Source organism: Cynocephalus volans, chromosome 3 (genome assembly GCF_027409185.1).
Source record: "Cynocephalus volans isolate mCynVol1 chromosome 3, mCynVol1.pri, whole genome shotgun sequence".
In the NCBI taxonomy this organism is placed as follows: domain Eukaryota; kingdom Metazoa; phylum Chordata; class Mammalia; order Dermoptera; family Cynocephalidae; genus Cynocephalus; species Cynocephalus volans.
In genome coordinates, this window is record NC_084462.1 from 171,150,096 (window position 1) to 171,168,362 (window position 18,267).

Sequence of the window (18,267 nt, forward strand, 5' to 3'; positions counted from 1 at the left end):
TGACAAAGACCCTCTATAAGTTAGGTATAGATGGAAAGTATTTCAACATAATTAAAGCCATATATGATAAACCCACTGCCAATATCATCCTGAATGGAGAAAAGCTGAAAGCTTTTCCTTTAAGAACAGGAACTAGACAAGGATGCCCACTCTCACCACTCCTATTCAACATAGTGTTGGAAGTACTAACCAGAGCAATCAGAGAAGAGAAGGAAATAAAGGGCATCCAGATTGGAAAAGATGAAGTCAAACTGTCTCTGTTTGCAGATGACATGATCCTATATATCAAACAGCCTAAAGCCTCTACAAAAAAACTCTTAGAGTTGATAAATGATTTCAGCACAGTAGCAGGATACAAAATCAACACACAAAAATCAGTAGCATTTCTATTCTTCAATAGTGAACATGCAGAAAGAGAAATCAAGAAAGCCTGACTATTTACAATAGCCACCAAAAAAATAAAATACTTAGGTATTGAGTTAACCAAGGATGTGAAAAATCTCTATAATGAGAACTACAAACCACTGCTGAGAGAAATTAGAGAGGATACAAGAAGATGGAAAGATATCCAATGCTCTTGGATTGGAAGAATCAACATAGTGAAAATGTCCATACTACCCAAAGTGATATACAAATTCAATGCAATCCCCATCAAAATTCCAATGACATTTTTCTCAGAAATGGAAAGAACTATCCAGACGTTTATATGGAATAACAAAAGACCACGCATAGTCAAAGCAACGCTGAGCAAAAAAGGTAAAGCTGGAGGTATAATACTACCTGACTTTAAACTTTACTACAAAGCTATAATAACCAAAACAGTATGGTACTGGCATAAAAACAGTCACACTGATCAATGGAATAGAATAGAGAATCCAGAAATCAACCCACACACCTACGGCTATCTGACCTTTGACAAAGGCACCAAGCCTATACACTGGGGAAGAGACTGCCTCTTTAGCAAATGGTGCTGGGAGAACTGGATATCAATATGCATGAGAATGAAACTGGACTCATACCTTTCACCATACACTAAAGTCAACTCAAAATGGATTAAAGAATTAAATATACACCCTGAAACAATAAAACTTCTTAAAGAAAACCTAGGGGAAACACTTCAGGAACTAGGACTGGACACAGAGTTCATGAATATAACCCCCAAAGCACGGGCAACCAAAGGAAAAATAAACAAATGGGATTATATCAAACTAAAGAACTTCTGCAGAGCACAAGAAACAATTAACAGAGTTAAAAGACAACCAACAGAGTGGGAGAAAATATTTGCAAAATGTACATCTGACAAATGAGTAATATCCAGAATATACAAGGAACTCAAACAACTTTATATGAAAAAAACAAGTAACCCAATTAAAAAATGGGCAAAAGAGCTAAATAAGCATTTCTCTAAGGAAGATATACAAATGGCCAACAGACATATGAAAAAATGCTCAACATCACTTAGCATTTGGGAAATGCAAATCAAAACCACACTGAGATATCATCTCACCCCAGTTAGGATGGCTAAAACCCAAAAGACTCTGAATGATAAATGCTGGCATGGTTGTGGAGAAAAAGGAACTCTCATACATTGTTGGTGGGACTGCAAAATGGTTCAGCCTCTATGGAAAACGGTACGGAGGTTCCTCAAACAATTGCAGATAGATCTACCATATGACCCAGCTATCCCATTGCTGGGAATATACCCAGACGAATGGGAATCATCAAGTCGAAGGTATACCTGTTCCCCAATGTTCACTGCAGCACTCTTTACAATAGCCAAGAGTTGGAACCAGCCCAAATGTCCATCATCAGATTAGTGGATATGGAAAATGTGACATATTTACACGATGGAATACTACTCAGCTATAAAAACGAATGAAATACTGCCATTTGCAATGACATGGATGGACCTAGAGAGAATTATATTAAGTGAAACTAGTCAGGCACAGAAGGAGAAATATCTCATGTCCTCACTTATTGGTGGGAGCTAAAAATAAATAAATAAATAAATTCACGCACAGACACACACACAAATAATGGGGGTGGGGGTGGGGAGAAGACATAACAATTCCAATTCCTTGAAGTTGACATGACAAGTGAACAGAAAGGACATTGTTTGCGGGGAGAGGAGGGAGAGGGAGGAGGGAGGGAGGTTTTGGTAATGGGCCACAATAATCAACCACATTGTATATCGACCAAAAAAAAAAAAAAAAATGAAAATGGAAACAATACAACTGATTCCACAGAAATACAAAGAATCATTAAAGAGTATTAAGACCAACTATATGCCAACATAGTTGAAAATACAGAGGAAATGGATAAATTTCTGGACACATATGAACTACCAAGACAGAACTAAGAAGAAATAGAAAACCTGAACAGACAAATAATGGGCAATGAGATTGAATCAGTAATCAATGGTCTCCCAACAAAGAAAGCCCAGGACCCTATGGCTTCACTACTGAATTCTACCAAACTTTTAAGAAGATTTAATACCAATTATTCTGAAACTATTCCAAAAAATTGAAGCAGAGGGTATTCTCCCAGGTCATTCTATGAGGCCAGCATCAACCTGATACCCAGACCAGACAAAGATACAACAAAGAAGAAAACTACAGGTCAATACCCTTGATAAACTAGATGAAAATATTCTCAACAAAGTACTAGCAAACAAAATCCAACACAACATCAAAAAGACTGTACACTATGATCAAGTGGGATTCATTCTAGCAACGCAAGGATGGTTCAACATACTCAAATGAATAAGTGTGATACACTGAATCAAGAAAATGAAAGACAAAAACCATATGATCATTCAATAGACACAGAAAAATCATTTGATAAAATTCAAAATCCCTTCAAGATTCAAGCATCTGATAAAATTCAAAATCCTTTCAAAATTTCTTATTTCAACAAATTAGGTATAGAAGGAAAGTATCCCAACACAATAAAAGCCATAAATGAGAAACCCACAGCTAACATCATCCCGAATGGAGAAAAGTTGAAAGCTTTTCCATTAAGAACAGGAACAAGACAAGCATGCCCACTCTCACCACTCCTATTTAACATAGTATTGGAAGTATTAGCCAGAGCAATCAGCAAGAGAAGGAAATTAAGGGCATCCAGATTGGAAAAGACAAAGTCACACTGTCCCTGTTTGCAGATGACATGATCCTATATATAGAAAAACCGAAAGACTACCAAAAAACTCTTGGAGCCGATAAACCATTTCAATAAAGTTGCAGGCTACAAAATCAACACACAAAAATCACTAGCTTTTCTATACTCCAATAACAAATCAGTGGAAAGAGAAATCAAGAAAGCAAGCCCATGTACAATAGTCACCAAAAAATAAAATACCTAGGAATCGATTAAACCAAGGAAGTGAAAGATCACTACAATGACAACTACAAATCACATATTTATAGCCAACTGATCTTTGACCCAGGTGCTAAAAACATACTTTGGGGAAAGGACAGCTTCTTCAATAAATGGTGCTGGGAAAACTGGATATCCCTGTGTAGAAGAATGAAACTAGATTCTTGTCTGTCACCATATCGAAAAGTATACTTAAAATGGATTAAAGCCTTAAACATAGACCTGAAATTATAAAACTTCTAGAAGAAAATACAGGGGAAATGTTCCAGGACATAGGACAAGGCAAAGATTTTATGAATAAGACCTGAAAAGCACAAGCAACAAAAGCAAAAATACACAAATGGGATTTTATCAAACCTAGAAGCTTCTGCGCAGCAAAAACTCAACAGAGTGAAGACACAACCCACAGACTGGGAGAAAATATCTGCAAACTACGCATTCGATAAGGAGCTAATTTCCAGATGTACAAGGAACTCAACAGTAAAAAAAGCAAATAACCTAATTTAAAAATGGGCAAAGGAGCTCAATGCTCATTTCTCCAAAGAAGATATACAAACAGCCAACAGGTACATGAAAAAATCCTTGACATCACTAATCATCAGGGAAATGCAAATCAAAACCACAATGAGATATCATCTTACCCCAGTTAGAATGACTGTTATCAAAAAGACAGAAAACAACAAGTGCTGGTGAGGATGCAAAGAAAGGACGACACTTATACGTCGTTGGTGGACTGTAAATTAGTGCAGCGATTTTGGAAAACAGTATGGAGTTCTCAAACAACTACAGATAGAGCTACCATATGACCCAGGAATTCCACTTCTGGGTGTATACACAAAGGAAAGGAAAGCATCATTTTGAAGGGATACCTGTGCTTCCATGTTCATCACAGCTCTATTCACAGCTGTCAAGATATGAAACCACCCTGAATGTCCATCTGCAGATGACCAGATAAAGAAAATGTGGTACATATACACTATGGAATACAACTCAGCCATAAAAGGAATGAAATTCTACCACTGGCAGCAACACAGATGAGCTTAGAGAAACTTATGTTAAGTGAAATAAGCCAGGCACAGTAAGAGAAATATCGCATGCCCTTACTCATATGTGGGAGCTAAAACAAAGAACAAAACAAAACAAAACAATAAACTAATAATAACAATAATAATAGCAAGTTGAACTGTTGAGAGAGAACTGTGGTTACTAGAGGTGCAAAAGGGGAGGCTGGTGGGGAGATGGAGAGAGGATGATTAATGGACATAAAATTATAAGTAGATAGGAAAAATAAGTCCTATTATTGTACAATCAACCCAGGAATCTGTAATTAACAATGATTTACTGCATGTTACCAAACGACTAGAAAAGAAGTGATCAAATGTGCACATCACAAAGAAATGTTTAAGTTTTGCAACGGTGAGTGTACTGGTAACACTGAATAGATCATCACATATTGTATGCAGGTATTGAAATATAACTCAGTACCCCATAAATATGTACAATCAATATGCTTCAATAAAAAATTTTTGAAAATTATAATAAAAAAGGAAAAAATGCTTTAAAAAGAGTACATTAATTTCATATCTGCATCCAGTCTTCTCCAGCAGATTTTTTGCAGTTCTCATTTACTAAAGAAAGTAATGCTAAAGATGGTTTCATACCATTTTTTGCCCAATGTTAAAAAAAATCTGACTTCTAAATTAATTATTTGAAAAATGTTTTTCCTGAGGAATTGGCATATTTCTTCCCCTTAAGAATAAGAATTTAGTAAGTCTGCATGTGTTTTTTTCCCCATCACTTAGTTTCTATGTAATAGCTTACCTTTATTATAATTTGAGTAAATAAATCATACTAAGCACATACTAAGAACATAGCATGAATAACAAGCCTCGTTTTGACTAATGAATATCTGATTCAAATTATTTCCTATTTTTAAAAAGTTGAAGGAAGAAATGTGATTAACCTGTATATTCATATAAAACGATAAAAGTTGTCCAACTTAAAAACAAAAAGAAAGAAATGGCTTCAATTGCTTACGTTTTATTTTTGCCTCTTTCCTTGAGTTTTAAAGGGATATTTGTGAAAATTATAGATTAAACCATGTAAAACCACCAATATTGCACTGTTTTTGGTCTACAAAAGGGTCATTATGTATAGTTCAAATTAACGATATTTTGTGGTGAAAAAATATTTTTCTGAAATGTACAATTTCTTTTAGTTTCATTTCAATTTTTCTTTTGTTTAGTTGGGTAAATATTATATATTTCATTATTATACAGAGCAGAGATCTATTTTAATAAAATTATGACCGTCTTTCAATCTATTCATCTAACCGTACATTCTTATATGTGTATTTATGATATAAACAGAGATATTTAAAATGATGCTCATTAAATGTTAATTATGTTTGTTTACAATTTTTTTTTACGATTATTAGATTTTTTGTAATTAAAGAAAATCTTACTTTATGTAAAACTTTGCTAGCTACAGAAATTTCCATTACATAACTCTCGGTATCATCAAAAGAGTCTTCAGCTTTAACTTCCAACAAAGTTGGGTTTCCAACTATTACTTTTAGTAGTGGTATTTCAAGTGTTCGGGCACCTATGGAAACAAGGTCAACAGTTAAAATTACGTAATGAAAATGATATAAATTTAATTTAATAATGACTGGCTACTCAGGATTTTAGAACATCTACATATTCTATTACTGAGGCTGCATAATGGCTGCAAATACAGTTGGCAATTTATATAGAGTCAATTTTAATAGTTCTCAGAAAAATTTAACTTTCCAAATATTTTCTTCCATTTTCTCAAAGAAATATTGCTCCCTTAATTAGCCAGCCAGGGTCTCCAATGCCTGTCAAGACATGCATAACATTGGATAATACTGGTTAAACTGAGTTGGTTAACTTAGTAGAAAAACTCAATTTAAAGGGCTACCAATCAATAGTTGCCAAGAGAAAACTTTTAGACATTTCGAACATAATATGTCATCAAGCCAATTTCTGCCTACAGGCCACCTGTTTGTAACCTTGCCATACTGAGCACTTAAATGGAAAAAGAGATTTGAAATATTGTGTAGTCTAACTGCCATCCTTATTCATCAATAAACCAGAGTTGAGAGGTAATAAATTATTTGCCTGTGGTCTCATCTGCAGCTGTTTCCCTTAGGCCAAAGCGATCTGGCCAGTGCTTCCTAACCTTTAACTGGGGATTTTGTTAAAATGCTGATGGAGCAAGTCTGGGGTGGGGCCTGAGATTCTGCATTTCTAACAAGTATCCTGGTGATTCTAAGGTGGGTCCAGGAGCCCCATCTTGAGTAGCATGAACCAGCCTTTGCTTCAGAAAGAGGCAACTGACTTGATTAGCTGGTTTTTAATTGTTTTCATCCAACTGAATGAGTATAACTGATTGGGCCCTCTAACAACTAGTTTGGTTTATTTTAAAGGTAAAATAATTAGAATGTTCTGGTATTGGTGCCAGAATATAGAGAGATTACAATGGAAGAGATTTAAAAACCCATAAGTGGTCAAAATAATAGGTAAATTTTATACTAAAGGTACAGTTATACAAGTATTTTGAAATCACATTTCACAGATCGGAAAGGGCACATTATTCAATAGTGTTGGAACCAGCTAAATCTATAGTACATCAAAACAAAATTTAGATAGCATAAAGCATTAAATTGAAAGTTAAAACTATAAAATTAAAACTCTAAAATTATCTGAAGGAAATATAGACAATTAGTGAGAAAGGATTGCTAGGGGTTTCAAACCAGAAGGAAGTTTTTCAGGATATTTAGTCCACAATATTGATGGAAACGAATGTTCTCAATTTTGTTTTTCCCCAAAGCCTATAGTTTTCATTTACGTAAGTTGTACTTGGGTCTATTTTTCAAATAAGCCTTTCTAAAAAATAGCATTTTGTTCTTTCATTATGGTTCTTGCATCATCTTTCATCCTCTAGGAGTTTTGTGTATACTTATTTCATAGTGTCTTTCTGATTTTTCTATTATCTCAAGTTCTTGAAGTTTAATTTCTTCTCTTTCCTAGGCCTGTTGACCCCTAGTTTTTTAAATCCTTTTCCTCAATTCATGTTCAATGGGGATTGCTTTTTCCATGGAAGCCCATATTACCTGGGTTATAAAAGTATTCCTGTGCAGGGGTTTGTGCTTGCTAATGCTGGAGCCCAGCTGGTATTATCTCTCAGCTTGGGATTCCTTCCTCTTGTGGGTAGTCTGGATGTGACACGGTCTTGGAGGGTTTTTTTTTTTTTTTTTGATAGGAGATTGTTTTTGCCCACTTCGAGCCCCGAGAAGATGGTGATACCCCATCGCTGCATCTTTGGGTTGGTGGGTAGCGTTTTCCTAATCCCCTCTTCATGATCTGATGGTCCCAGCTTTATTGAATGGTCTCAGTTCCAATTTCCAACCACAAAGTAAGAAGGCCCAAAGCCAAACTTTCTGTCAATACTTGGGCATTAAAACCCATCCTGCTGCCTCTATGGCCTGAATCTGAGCCTCACATCCTTCAGGGAGACATACATTAGCTAATTTCTCTGGCTTTGACTTTGAGCTTCCTCTTCATTTCTGGTGACACGATTTTCTTCTCTTTCCCTCCTTCCCTCGTCTAATCCCTCCCTTCCTTTCACCTTTTCTTCCTCTCTTTCTAGCTCAGTTATTTACTAATCATTTTTGTTTTATTTTTCCAGTGTGCCATTTCTCCAGCATCTTTACTGAGTATTACTTTAATTCCTATGGTTTTTGGAATAAATAAGTACCTGGAAAATGGGGAAAAGTATAGTCCTATTTAAAAGCAATTTTTTGAATTAAAATAAATACCCCTAATAAATATAACAATACCAAAATAATTAATAAGTTTTTGTTTCAGAGGACAGCAAAAATCTAAACTAAAATCCTGTGTAAACTTGGGCTGGTAACAACATCATTTTCCTCATTTGTAAAATGAGAATTATAATCTAGATTTTTAGGGTTGTTATCCACATTAAATAAAATAATGTATAAAAATAATTTAATACAGAGCCTAGCACATAGTAAGTGCCCTATTATTAGAAGCTAATTCTGTTATTAGTAGAATGCCAACAAGTATGGGAACTAGAGATAAAGTAAACATCAAAGGGTATATGAGGGTACTTCAAAAAGTTCTTGGAAAAATAGAATTAAAAGATAATACAAATCTTGTTATAAACTTTCTGAAGTACCCTTATATTTCACATTCAAGACAAGAAATAACATCTCCTTTTGATATTTTCCAATAAACACAAACTTACCTTTTGGCCAAGGTAGGATCTCAACTTTGAAAACATGAGAGTGTCCCAGATCAATGTATTTCACAGTGTTGAGGGACAGTGAATCAAGATGTTGAAACTGATAATTACATGGTTGTGAGTATATATTCCACATTCGTCCATTCCTTTGCCCAAAGTTGTATAGGAACCAGGAGTCCTTTAGAAAGGTCATATTGTTGGGTGCTCTTGCAGGCATGGTAGCAATAGCTAAAGCATTGCTACCATCTAAAAGGGTTGTGATCAGGAAGCTGCTGAAACCAGGAATCACCACAGTCTTCTCTATATCTGTGTCTTGAAATGAGGCACTAGCATCTGCAGATAAAACAGAAAAGATTCAGTATAAATTAAAAGAGCCAGCGTTCACCTAAGCATACTGATTGACATACCTAACAAGTGCAATATCTGAGTTTTTAAACTATGATCTTAACCAGAGAATACATTTTCCAGATTTCAGATTATAATTCAAATTATTTTATAGAAAGTTTATCGTGAATATGTCTTGCACAAACCTATACTTTAATGTTTTCTATGGAACTATTCTATAAAATTCTCAGCAGAAAAACAAAAACTAAAACCATGTAGGGCTAAGCAAAGAAAGCTGATTTCTTCACCACCGAACTGCTAAGAGCCTTAATAACCTAGAATATTTATTGTGATTCCCCAAGAGAAGGATAATGTAGCCAGTGCTTCCCCAGTGCCTAAAGGGGTGCCTATATTACACAGAAGGTGCTCAAACAAACATTTGTTGAATGGATGAATAATTGATTGTTCAGGGACAGCATGAAGATTTAGAAGAAAAGAGCTCTAGGGCAGGACCCTAAGGAGCACCAGCATATCAGGAAAGGAAAGGGAAAAAGATCCCATCAAGGAGACAGAGAAGAAAATATTTCAGAAAAGCCATTGAAGAGATATCAACAAAGCCAAGACAGGCTGTTTCGAGGAGCGGCAGGTCATCGTTATCAACTGTTTTTCACAGGCCATGAAACATCAGCAACATTATTCTCCTTTTTCTGTGAAAAATAGAAATAGTCAGAAGAGAGCCTCATAATTCTCTTTATTATGCACTCACGCTGTACTTTCTCCCATTTTAAACAAACAAAAATCCTTTCCAACATTCCCTCCCACTGCCACATAATTTCTCTGCTCCCTGAAAGCTACCTTTTATTCACTACCTTCGATTCCTTCCCTCATAATTTTTTGAACCCTTTCTAATCAGACTTTTGTCTAGACTACTCTTGCCAATAGCTTTTGTCAAGATTACCAGTGACTTTCCCCCACATCCACTGGCCAGCTTTCATTCCGCATCTTACCTGGCCTATTGGTGGCACGTAACACAGGGGCATTTCCCCCTTGAAACATCTTCCTCACTTGGCTTCTGAGACACTCCTAGTTTTTCTCTGACCAGACCATCCGATCTCCTTTACTGACTCTCTCCCACCTCCCTGAACACTAAATGTTACAATGCCCAGGATTACACCTCAAACCTCTTCCTTTCTGTATGTCCCCACCCTCTTACCAGCAGTTCTCATTTGGTCTCATAGCATTAACTATCGTAATGTGCTGACAACTCTCAAATTTATACCTCTGGTCCAGACCTCTTCCCTGAACTCCAGACTATTTCTAAATGCCCACTGTATTTCTCCAATTGGATGAGTAACAGGCACCTTAAATTTAATCTGATTGCTCATCAGATTATTGCAGTAACCTCCCAGCTGATTTCTCTGCATTCCTTGTCCTCTCTCTACCACCTGCCCAGTTTATTCTCTACAAAGCAGTCAAAGTGATCTTGTTAAAACCTAAGTCAGATCTTGTCACTTTCTGCTCAAAATCCTCTGATGGCTTCCTGTTTGCTCAGAGTAAAACCCAAATCCTTACAATAAACTATACTTACTTTTGCTACGTATCAGATAATGCTTTGCAATAGAAATATCCTATATAACGATGATTCGAAATTATTTTATTATGTGGGGAAAAATCTGCATGAACTTCCTATTTTCTCTCACTTCTTGTGAGCACTGTTTAAGACAAAATATCCTCATAGAAATAAATCAAATATCAATGAAGTTATAGCTGGGTTTTATTCTATTAGAAACAAATCCTCCAGGAACCTAAGTACTGTATATGTAAACTATAGGAGGTTGTCAATTGGACTAAAATTTGAAATCTACTGTTTGGTAAATGAGCCATGAACAGTCTTCTCACAAGACAATTTTTCATTTTTTTCTAGCCATCAGGGATGTATCCCTTACTTTGTAAATCAAGAGTAAGTTGATAGGCAGAATGTCCAGTTTGCTTAATGGAAAGGGAGGCAGACAAACAAGAGCTCTCCTTCTCTTCTTCTGTTCCAAAAGGGTCTATTATTTCTGCAGTAACTGAAGACAAAAACCCTTTAGGAGTCTTGTGTTGCAGTATCTTTCTTATGAAAGCTCTTCCAGTTTTCCTAAAAACAAACCAATAAACATTAGCAATTTGGAAAACAGAGTGGCTTCAATGAGCAAGTTTACAAACATGTAATTTACAAACAAAATATACCACAAATGGCTAACAAACAAACATGATCAACATTTGCTCAACTTCATTTGTAGTCAGTGAAACAACAATTCATTTCTACTACTACAACGGGGTACGATTTTTTACCTCTAAAAGTAGCAAAGATTTTTAATTGACAAGGTTCAGGAGTGGTGAGAACTGAGTGGGGATAGGTCAGCACTTGGCGGAGCTGGAGGAGCGAGGTTGCCCAACACTTTAGGGATCCAGTTGCCCCAGTGTGCTTTATGTTTGCCCTGTTTGGGTTTCGGATTTGTTTGGGGACTGTTTTCCTTTCTATTCCTCCCTTCTGGAATGGGAATGTGTACCCAATGCCTGTCCCACTGTATCTTGGATGTAGATAAACTTGTTTTTGACTTTTTACAGGTTCATGGCTGGAAGGACTTTTGCTTTTTGTCTCAGAGGAGACTTTGGACTTTGCACTTTTGAGTTGGTGTTGCAACAAGCTAAAGACTTTTGGGACTGGGATGGAATGTGTAATGTGTGAATGTAAGGGTAATTTATCCTCGGAACGTCGTGGAAGGTCCGGAACGTGTAGATTATACAGCGAGGACCCTGAACGGGTAGATTGTTGGGAAAATAGAATAGTTTGGTCAGGGCCCTCACCTCGGGTCCAGCTGGGTGTGTTTGAAGCACATCTTTTGTAAGCAAATTTGTGTGTGTGTGTGTTTGTGTGTGTGTGTGTGTGTGTGTGTGTGTGTGTGTGGTAAGTGCACATGCGTGCCAATGTATCTTTTTAGTTTGGTTGCTATTCTTGTGTTCTACAGAGAGGGAGAGAGAGACAGACAGAGAGAGAGAGAGGTAGAGAGAGAGTTTAGTGAAGCAGGCGGGCAGGTGTCTGACCGGCATAGCCATGCTTTCCAACCTATGGCTCCAAGGGCCTTTTGGCTAGTTACCTAGCTCATAGACCTGTGTGAAGGGGTCTGGTGACCCAGCCTGGCGTGTGAAGGGTTTGTGGCCCAGTCTGCGAGTGGGCTTGAGGGGTCTCTGAGCTCCAGACCCAGCCTTAGTTCAACAATCAGCCCAGTCGGCAGGATTACGGACAGGTAAAAGAGCCTGACAACTAGTGTGGTGGAGTAGCTTTACAGATATACATGCAGGAAAAAAAAAAAAAAAAAAAAAAAAAAAAAAAAAAAAAGAATCTAGACACAGCCCTTACAGCCTTCACAAAATTTAACTCAGAATGGATCATAGAATTAAAAATAAAATGCAGAACTATTAAACTCCTAGAAGATAACACAGGAGAAAACCTAGATGACTTTGGGAATGGCAGTTATGTTTTTCCCAATTTAATAAATTGTGTTAAAATACACATAAAATTTACCATCTTAATGCAATGTCTTTTTAATAGAACACCAAAGACACAAGCCATAAAAAAAAAATTGGTAAGCGGCACTTAATTAAAATTAAAAACTTCTTTGCTGTGAAAGACCCGGTCAAGAGAATTAGAAGACAAGCTACATTCCGGGAGAAAATATTTACAGAAGACATATCTGATAAAGGACTTTATGGAGTTTGGATGTATTGTCCTCCCAGAACTCATGTGGAAATTTGATCCCCAGTGTGGCAGTTTGAGTTATGGGGGCGGATCCCTCATGAATGGATGAATGCTCTCCCTGGGGGAGGGGGGATTAATGAGTGAGTTCTCGCTCTCTTAGTTCCCGCAAGAGCTGATTGTTTAAAAAGACCCTGGAGCCCTCTCTCTCTCTCTCTCTCTCTCTCTCTCTCTCTCTCTCTCTCTCTCTCTCTCTCTCTCTCTCTCTCGCTTCCTCTCACCATGTGATCTGCTTGTACCCGCCGGCTCCCTGCCACTTTCTGCCAAGAGTAGAAGCAGCCTGAGGCCTGTGCCAGATGCAGCTGTCCCAGAATCATAAACCAAATAAACCTCTGTTCTTTATAAATTACCCAGTCTCAGGTATTTCTGTTACAGCAACACAAATGAACTAAAACAGACTGTTATCCAAAATAAACTGTAAAGAGGGCAAAAACTCCTTTTCCTCCACTTTCCTAAGTTCTGTGACCGGAACCCTGGAAATTATACTGACAAAAGACAATTAACAGAGAAGAACAGACAATTTCTTAACTCAGGCATTGTGCTTATACATGGGAGAAAGGTCAGTGACGAGGAACTCAAAGGGGTGACTAGAACTTGGGGCTCACATATCATGTTAACAAAGAACAATAAATTTGTAGGGAAGTGACAAGACAAGGGAAAGAGGATTTTGGTTTTTAGGGTCAGCAAACTCTGGGAAGGATGGTAAACAAGTGAGAGAAACTAATGGAAGATAAGGGATGTTTTGGTAAGGTTTGTTATGCAGATTCCTCTCTGTGTCTATGGGCTGATTAATAGTCTAGAGTTGTCTCAGGTTTTTCTTAAGTCTGCTTCTTCTCAATTGCCTTCAGCTCAAGATAATCCATGTACCAAAGTGGGATATTCTGGAGTGGCATATTCTCCTACAATACAAAGAACTCTTACAACATGACAATAAGAAAACAAACAACTTGATTAAAAAATGTACCAAAGACCTAACAGACACCTCACCAAAGATATATAGGTGGCAAATAAGCGTATGAATGCATGTTCTGCACCATATGTCATCAGGAAATGCAACTTAAAACAACAATGAAATGCTACTACACACCTATTAGAATGGCAAAAATCCAAGACAATGGTGCTACCAAATGCTGACAAGGGTGTGGGGCAGCAAGAACTTTCATTCACTGCTGGTAGAAATGCAAAATGCTACAGCCAGTTTGGATGACAATTTGGCAGTTTCTTATGAAACTAAACATATTACCAAATGACCTAGCAATATGCCTTGGTATTTACCCAAATGCGTTGAAAACATATGTCCACACAAAAACATGTACATGGATGCTTACAGCAGCTTTATTCCTAATTGCCAAAACTTGGAAACAACCAAGATGTCTTTCAGTAGGTGAACAGATAAATAAACTGTGGTGCATCCAGACAATGGAATATTATTCAGCATTTAAAAAAAAAGAACTATCAAGCTATCAAAAGACATGGAGGAAACTTAAATGCATATTACTAAATGAAAAAATCCTGAAAAGGTTACATACTGTGTGATTTAAACTATGTGACATTCTGGAAAATGCAAAACTATGGAGACGGTAAAACAATCAGTGGATGCAAGGGGTTGGGGAGAGAGAGGGATAAGTAGCAGGCAGAGCACAGAGAATTTCTAGGGCAGTGAAAGTATTCTGTAGGATACTAAAATTATGGATACATGTCATTATACATTTGTCCAAGCCCATAGAATGTGCAACACCAAGAGTGAGCCCTAATGTAAACTACGGACCTTGGGTGATGATGATGTGTCGATGTCGATGGTGGGGGAGATTTTGTGTGCATATGGGACAGGGGGTATATCATGTACTTTCCACTCAATTTTGCTATAAAACTGCCCAATTTTACTGTAAAACTGTAATTAATAACAAATAAAGTTTCTGCTGTCACCAAGAATGAAATTTAAATTCCTCCTGCATCCTATAATACCTTGTACAAACTGGCCCTTGCCGACCTCCTTGCCAACCTTCCCACAACACCATCTCACTCTGTGCCACCCACACGGACCTTCTTCCTGCTTGTTGAACATACCCCAATTTTTTCTTGCCTCACTGCATTTTCACTTGCAATTTCTTTGGCCTGAAAAGCTCCTTCCTTAGTTTTGTTCTTTGTTCTCAGCTCTTTCCTTACACTTCTCAATTCTTCTGTTACCATTTTTACTTACTTCACAGCACATATAAGATATAAATTTTTTGTTTGTTTGTTTTCCTGTTTGTCACCTGTGTCTGTTCATTAGAATGTCATCTCCATGTGGGCAAGGACCTTGTCTATCTTGAATATTCATTGAATTAACGAGTAGCTTTACTGAAAACTTTGTGTATTGATGATGCTTTCCTTCTTGAGCCATTTAGGAGGAACGTGGACATTAAGTTATCACTTTTAGGATTTTGTGAAGATTCTTAGAAACAACTGACCTTTTTATGAGATGAGAGAAGTTCCCTCTCAAATACTTCGCCATTTGCGGAACGACTATAGTTACCCTGTTATCAACCAGTTACAGTCTTTTACCTGCAGATATTTAATCAATCCCCGCTGAGGAAATAATTTTCATTCAGTACTCAACATTTCATTATAGGTTGTGCCCTATACCTTTGCTGAGATTATATAGGGCTTTGGCCTTATAGAACATTCCTAGATAATGTTCTAAATCCCTTCCTTTCCATCATCTAACCTTAGTTCCTGACACTTATTCTGCAAACTCTCTTCTGAATTCTAAGCCTACCATTTGCCATTTCTGTACTGCCTGATCCCTCCCCCGTAGTCTGTCTACCTCAGGGACCTGTCTTCTTAAGGACAATAGGAGAACTTCAGATTCCATCACAGTGGTAAGAACACATGTAGTTGAATGCAGCAAATAGAAGATAAGCACAGATGTGTCTTATAAGCCAAAGAGCCAAACAATGGAGCAATGTAATGGACATTGCTCTGGCTCCATTGTCCTGGGGAGTCTACATCCCAAATACCCCTCAAATTCATCCATTCTCCTTCATTTCCTACTATCAACCTCTTAAAACATCTAAAACACCCAAAATTTTGGCCTAGACTACTACTACTACCTTCTATCTGATCTAACTGCATCCCAATTGTTATCTTCCAATTCATTCTCCATATCACAGAGCGGTATTCTTAAAGAAAGCTGGATCATTTAAGACAAGTGAGAGTTTAGGAGTTTACAGAAATCAGTAGTCATGATGTACTGTGCATTTCGCCTCACATCTCCATGCCACCCCACATTGAGAAGAGTGCTTCTCTCTCACATAATCCAAGGAGGACTTCAAGAGGACCAATTTAGAAGTCACAATATGTCTTGTGAGATTTGAGGGACATAGGGACCAGAACTGGATTTGTTCCTGAGAAATATAAAGGGTGAAATACTGACTAGACACCTAGAGTTTAATGATTACATACATAGTGGGAAAGGGATAAAGATATCAATTAACTTCAGACTTGTTAACACATAGGTAAAAATCTTGGGTAACGCTAAAAAAAACAAACCAAAACAAACAAACAAACAAACAAAAAAACCCAGAGTGTAAAAGTCCCAATCCAGTAGAAGAAGAAAAAATGGAACGAGGAGAAAAAAGAACCTCAAAATAAAGTAAGCAAGAATAGAGAGCAAAAAAGAAACACAGAAAAAGTAGGACAAATAGAAAGTACAAAAGAAGATGGTAGGAATGAATTGAAATATTAGTGTTAGTATTAAATAAATATTAGTATTTACTGTATTGGTAAAAATAATACATGTAATTAGACTGAACTCTCCAATTAAAAGAAATTGTTAGATTGGCCAAAACCACAAAAGCCATATATGTCTTTTATGAGAGATATGTAACACAGGTGGAAGTAAAAGGAAATAATATACCAGGAAAATATTACCCAAAGAAGGCTGGTATTAATAACAGACCAAAACAAAAAACACTGAACTCAATAACGAAAAACAAACAACATGATTAAAAAATGGACAAAAGACTCAAACAGACATTTCTACAAAGAAAATATACAAATGGCCAACAAGCACATGAAAATATGCACAGCATCACTAATCATCAGGGAGATGGAAATCAAAACCACCAATAGATATCACCTCGCACCCATTAGAGTGGTTATTATAAGAACAAACAAACAAATAGAAAACAAGTGCTGGCCAGGATGTGGAGAAATTTGAATGCTCTTACATTATTAATGGCAATGTAAAATGGTGCGGCTACTATTGAAGATGGTTGTTTCTCAAAATATTAAACATAGAATTATCATATGATCCAGAAATTCCACTTCTGGGTATATACTCAAAAGAATTGAAAGCAGGGACTCAAACAGATATTTGTATACTCATGTTCACGGCAGCAAAAAGGTAGAAGCACCCCAAATGTCCATCAGTAGATGAAAGGATAAAGAAAATGTGATATATACATATAATGAAATGTTACTCAGCCTTCAAAAGGAAGGAAATCATGTCACATGCTACAACGTGGCTAAACCTTGCAGACATTGTGCTAAATGAAATAAACCAGTCACAAAAGGACAAATATTGGATGAACCCACTTTTAGGAGATACCTACAGCAGTCAAATTTGTAAAGACAGAATATAGAATGGTGGTTGCCAGGGGGAGGGAATAATGAGGAGTTATTGACCAATGGGCACAGAGTTTCAGCTGGGGAAGATGAAAAATTTCTGGGGATGGGTGGTGGTGATGGTTGCACAATGAAGTGAATGAACTCGATGCCATAGAACTGTACACTTAAAAATGGTTCAAATGGTAAATTTTATGCTATATATATTTTACCACAATAAAAAAGCACTGTTATGTAAAAAAAGCATTATAAAGATAAAAATAGACACGAAATAGCAATAAAATGTTCTACTGATCAGGAAGATGCAACAATTCTGAATTTATATATCCCTAATAACAGCCTCCATATATATAAGGCAAAATTGACAGAACTACAATAAGAAATTGACATATCCACTATCACAGCCAGAAATTTTAACACAACTTTCTCAGTAATTGATAGATACAGCAGAAAAAAAATCAATAAGGATAAGAAAATTGCAACATTATAATGAACAAGATTAATATAACAAATAAATATTAATTCTGTATCTAACAACAGGTGATTATATTCTCTACAAGCATACAGGGAATGAATGGAGTTCAGGACCCAACACCCTAAAATATCTGCTCCGGCCTGTTGATTGTTTTGAGTTAAAGACACTTAAAAAAAAAAAGACAACAGCAGATGTAAGAAGGACACGCTGACCTTTCCAAAAGCAAGAGATAAAACTCCCACGTGGACGCTATCTTCCCTGCACCTGAAGAAAGACATTTTAATCACTAGAGACAGGGTAGGTGAAGCTGAGAGAACTCTGTACAAGCAAAACCTCTTCAGCTAATGCTCATCTTCCTAGTCACTTCTCCACAATTAACTGCCCTAGCCCAAGC

General features: G+C 36.8%; 1 protein-coding gene across 1 annotated transcript in view; it reads right to left on the minus strand.

The window, feature by feature from the left end:
• CATSPERB (cation channel sperm associated auxiliary subunit beta) overlaps positions 1 to 18,267 on the minus strand; it is a 140,728-nt gene that overhangs the window by 28,911 nt on the left and 93,550 nt on the right. The window contains exons 16-18 of the mRNA XM_063090157.1: positions 10,938 to 11,128; positions 8,671 to 9,000; positions 5,843 to 5,982 (exon numbers count right to left, since the gene is read on the minus strand). Coding sequence (XP_062946227.1) covers positions 5,843 to 5,982; positions 8,671 to 9,000; positions 10,938 to 11,128 — 661 coding nt within the window. The remainder of the gene's footprint in view (positions 1 to 5,842; positions 5,983 to 8,670; positions 9,001 to 10,937; positions 11,129 to 18,267) is intronic.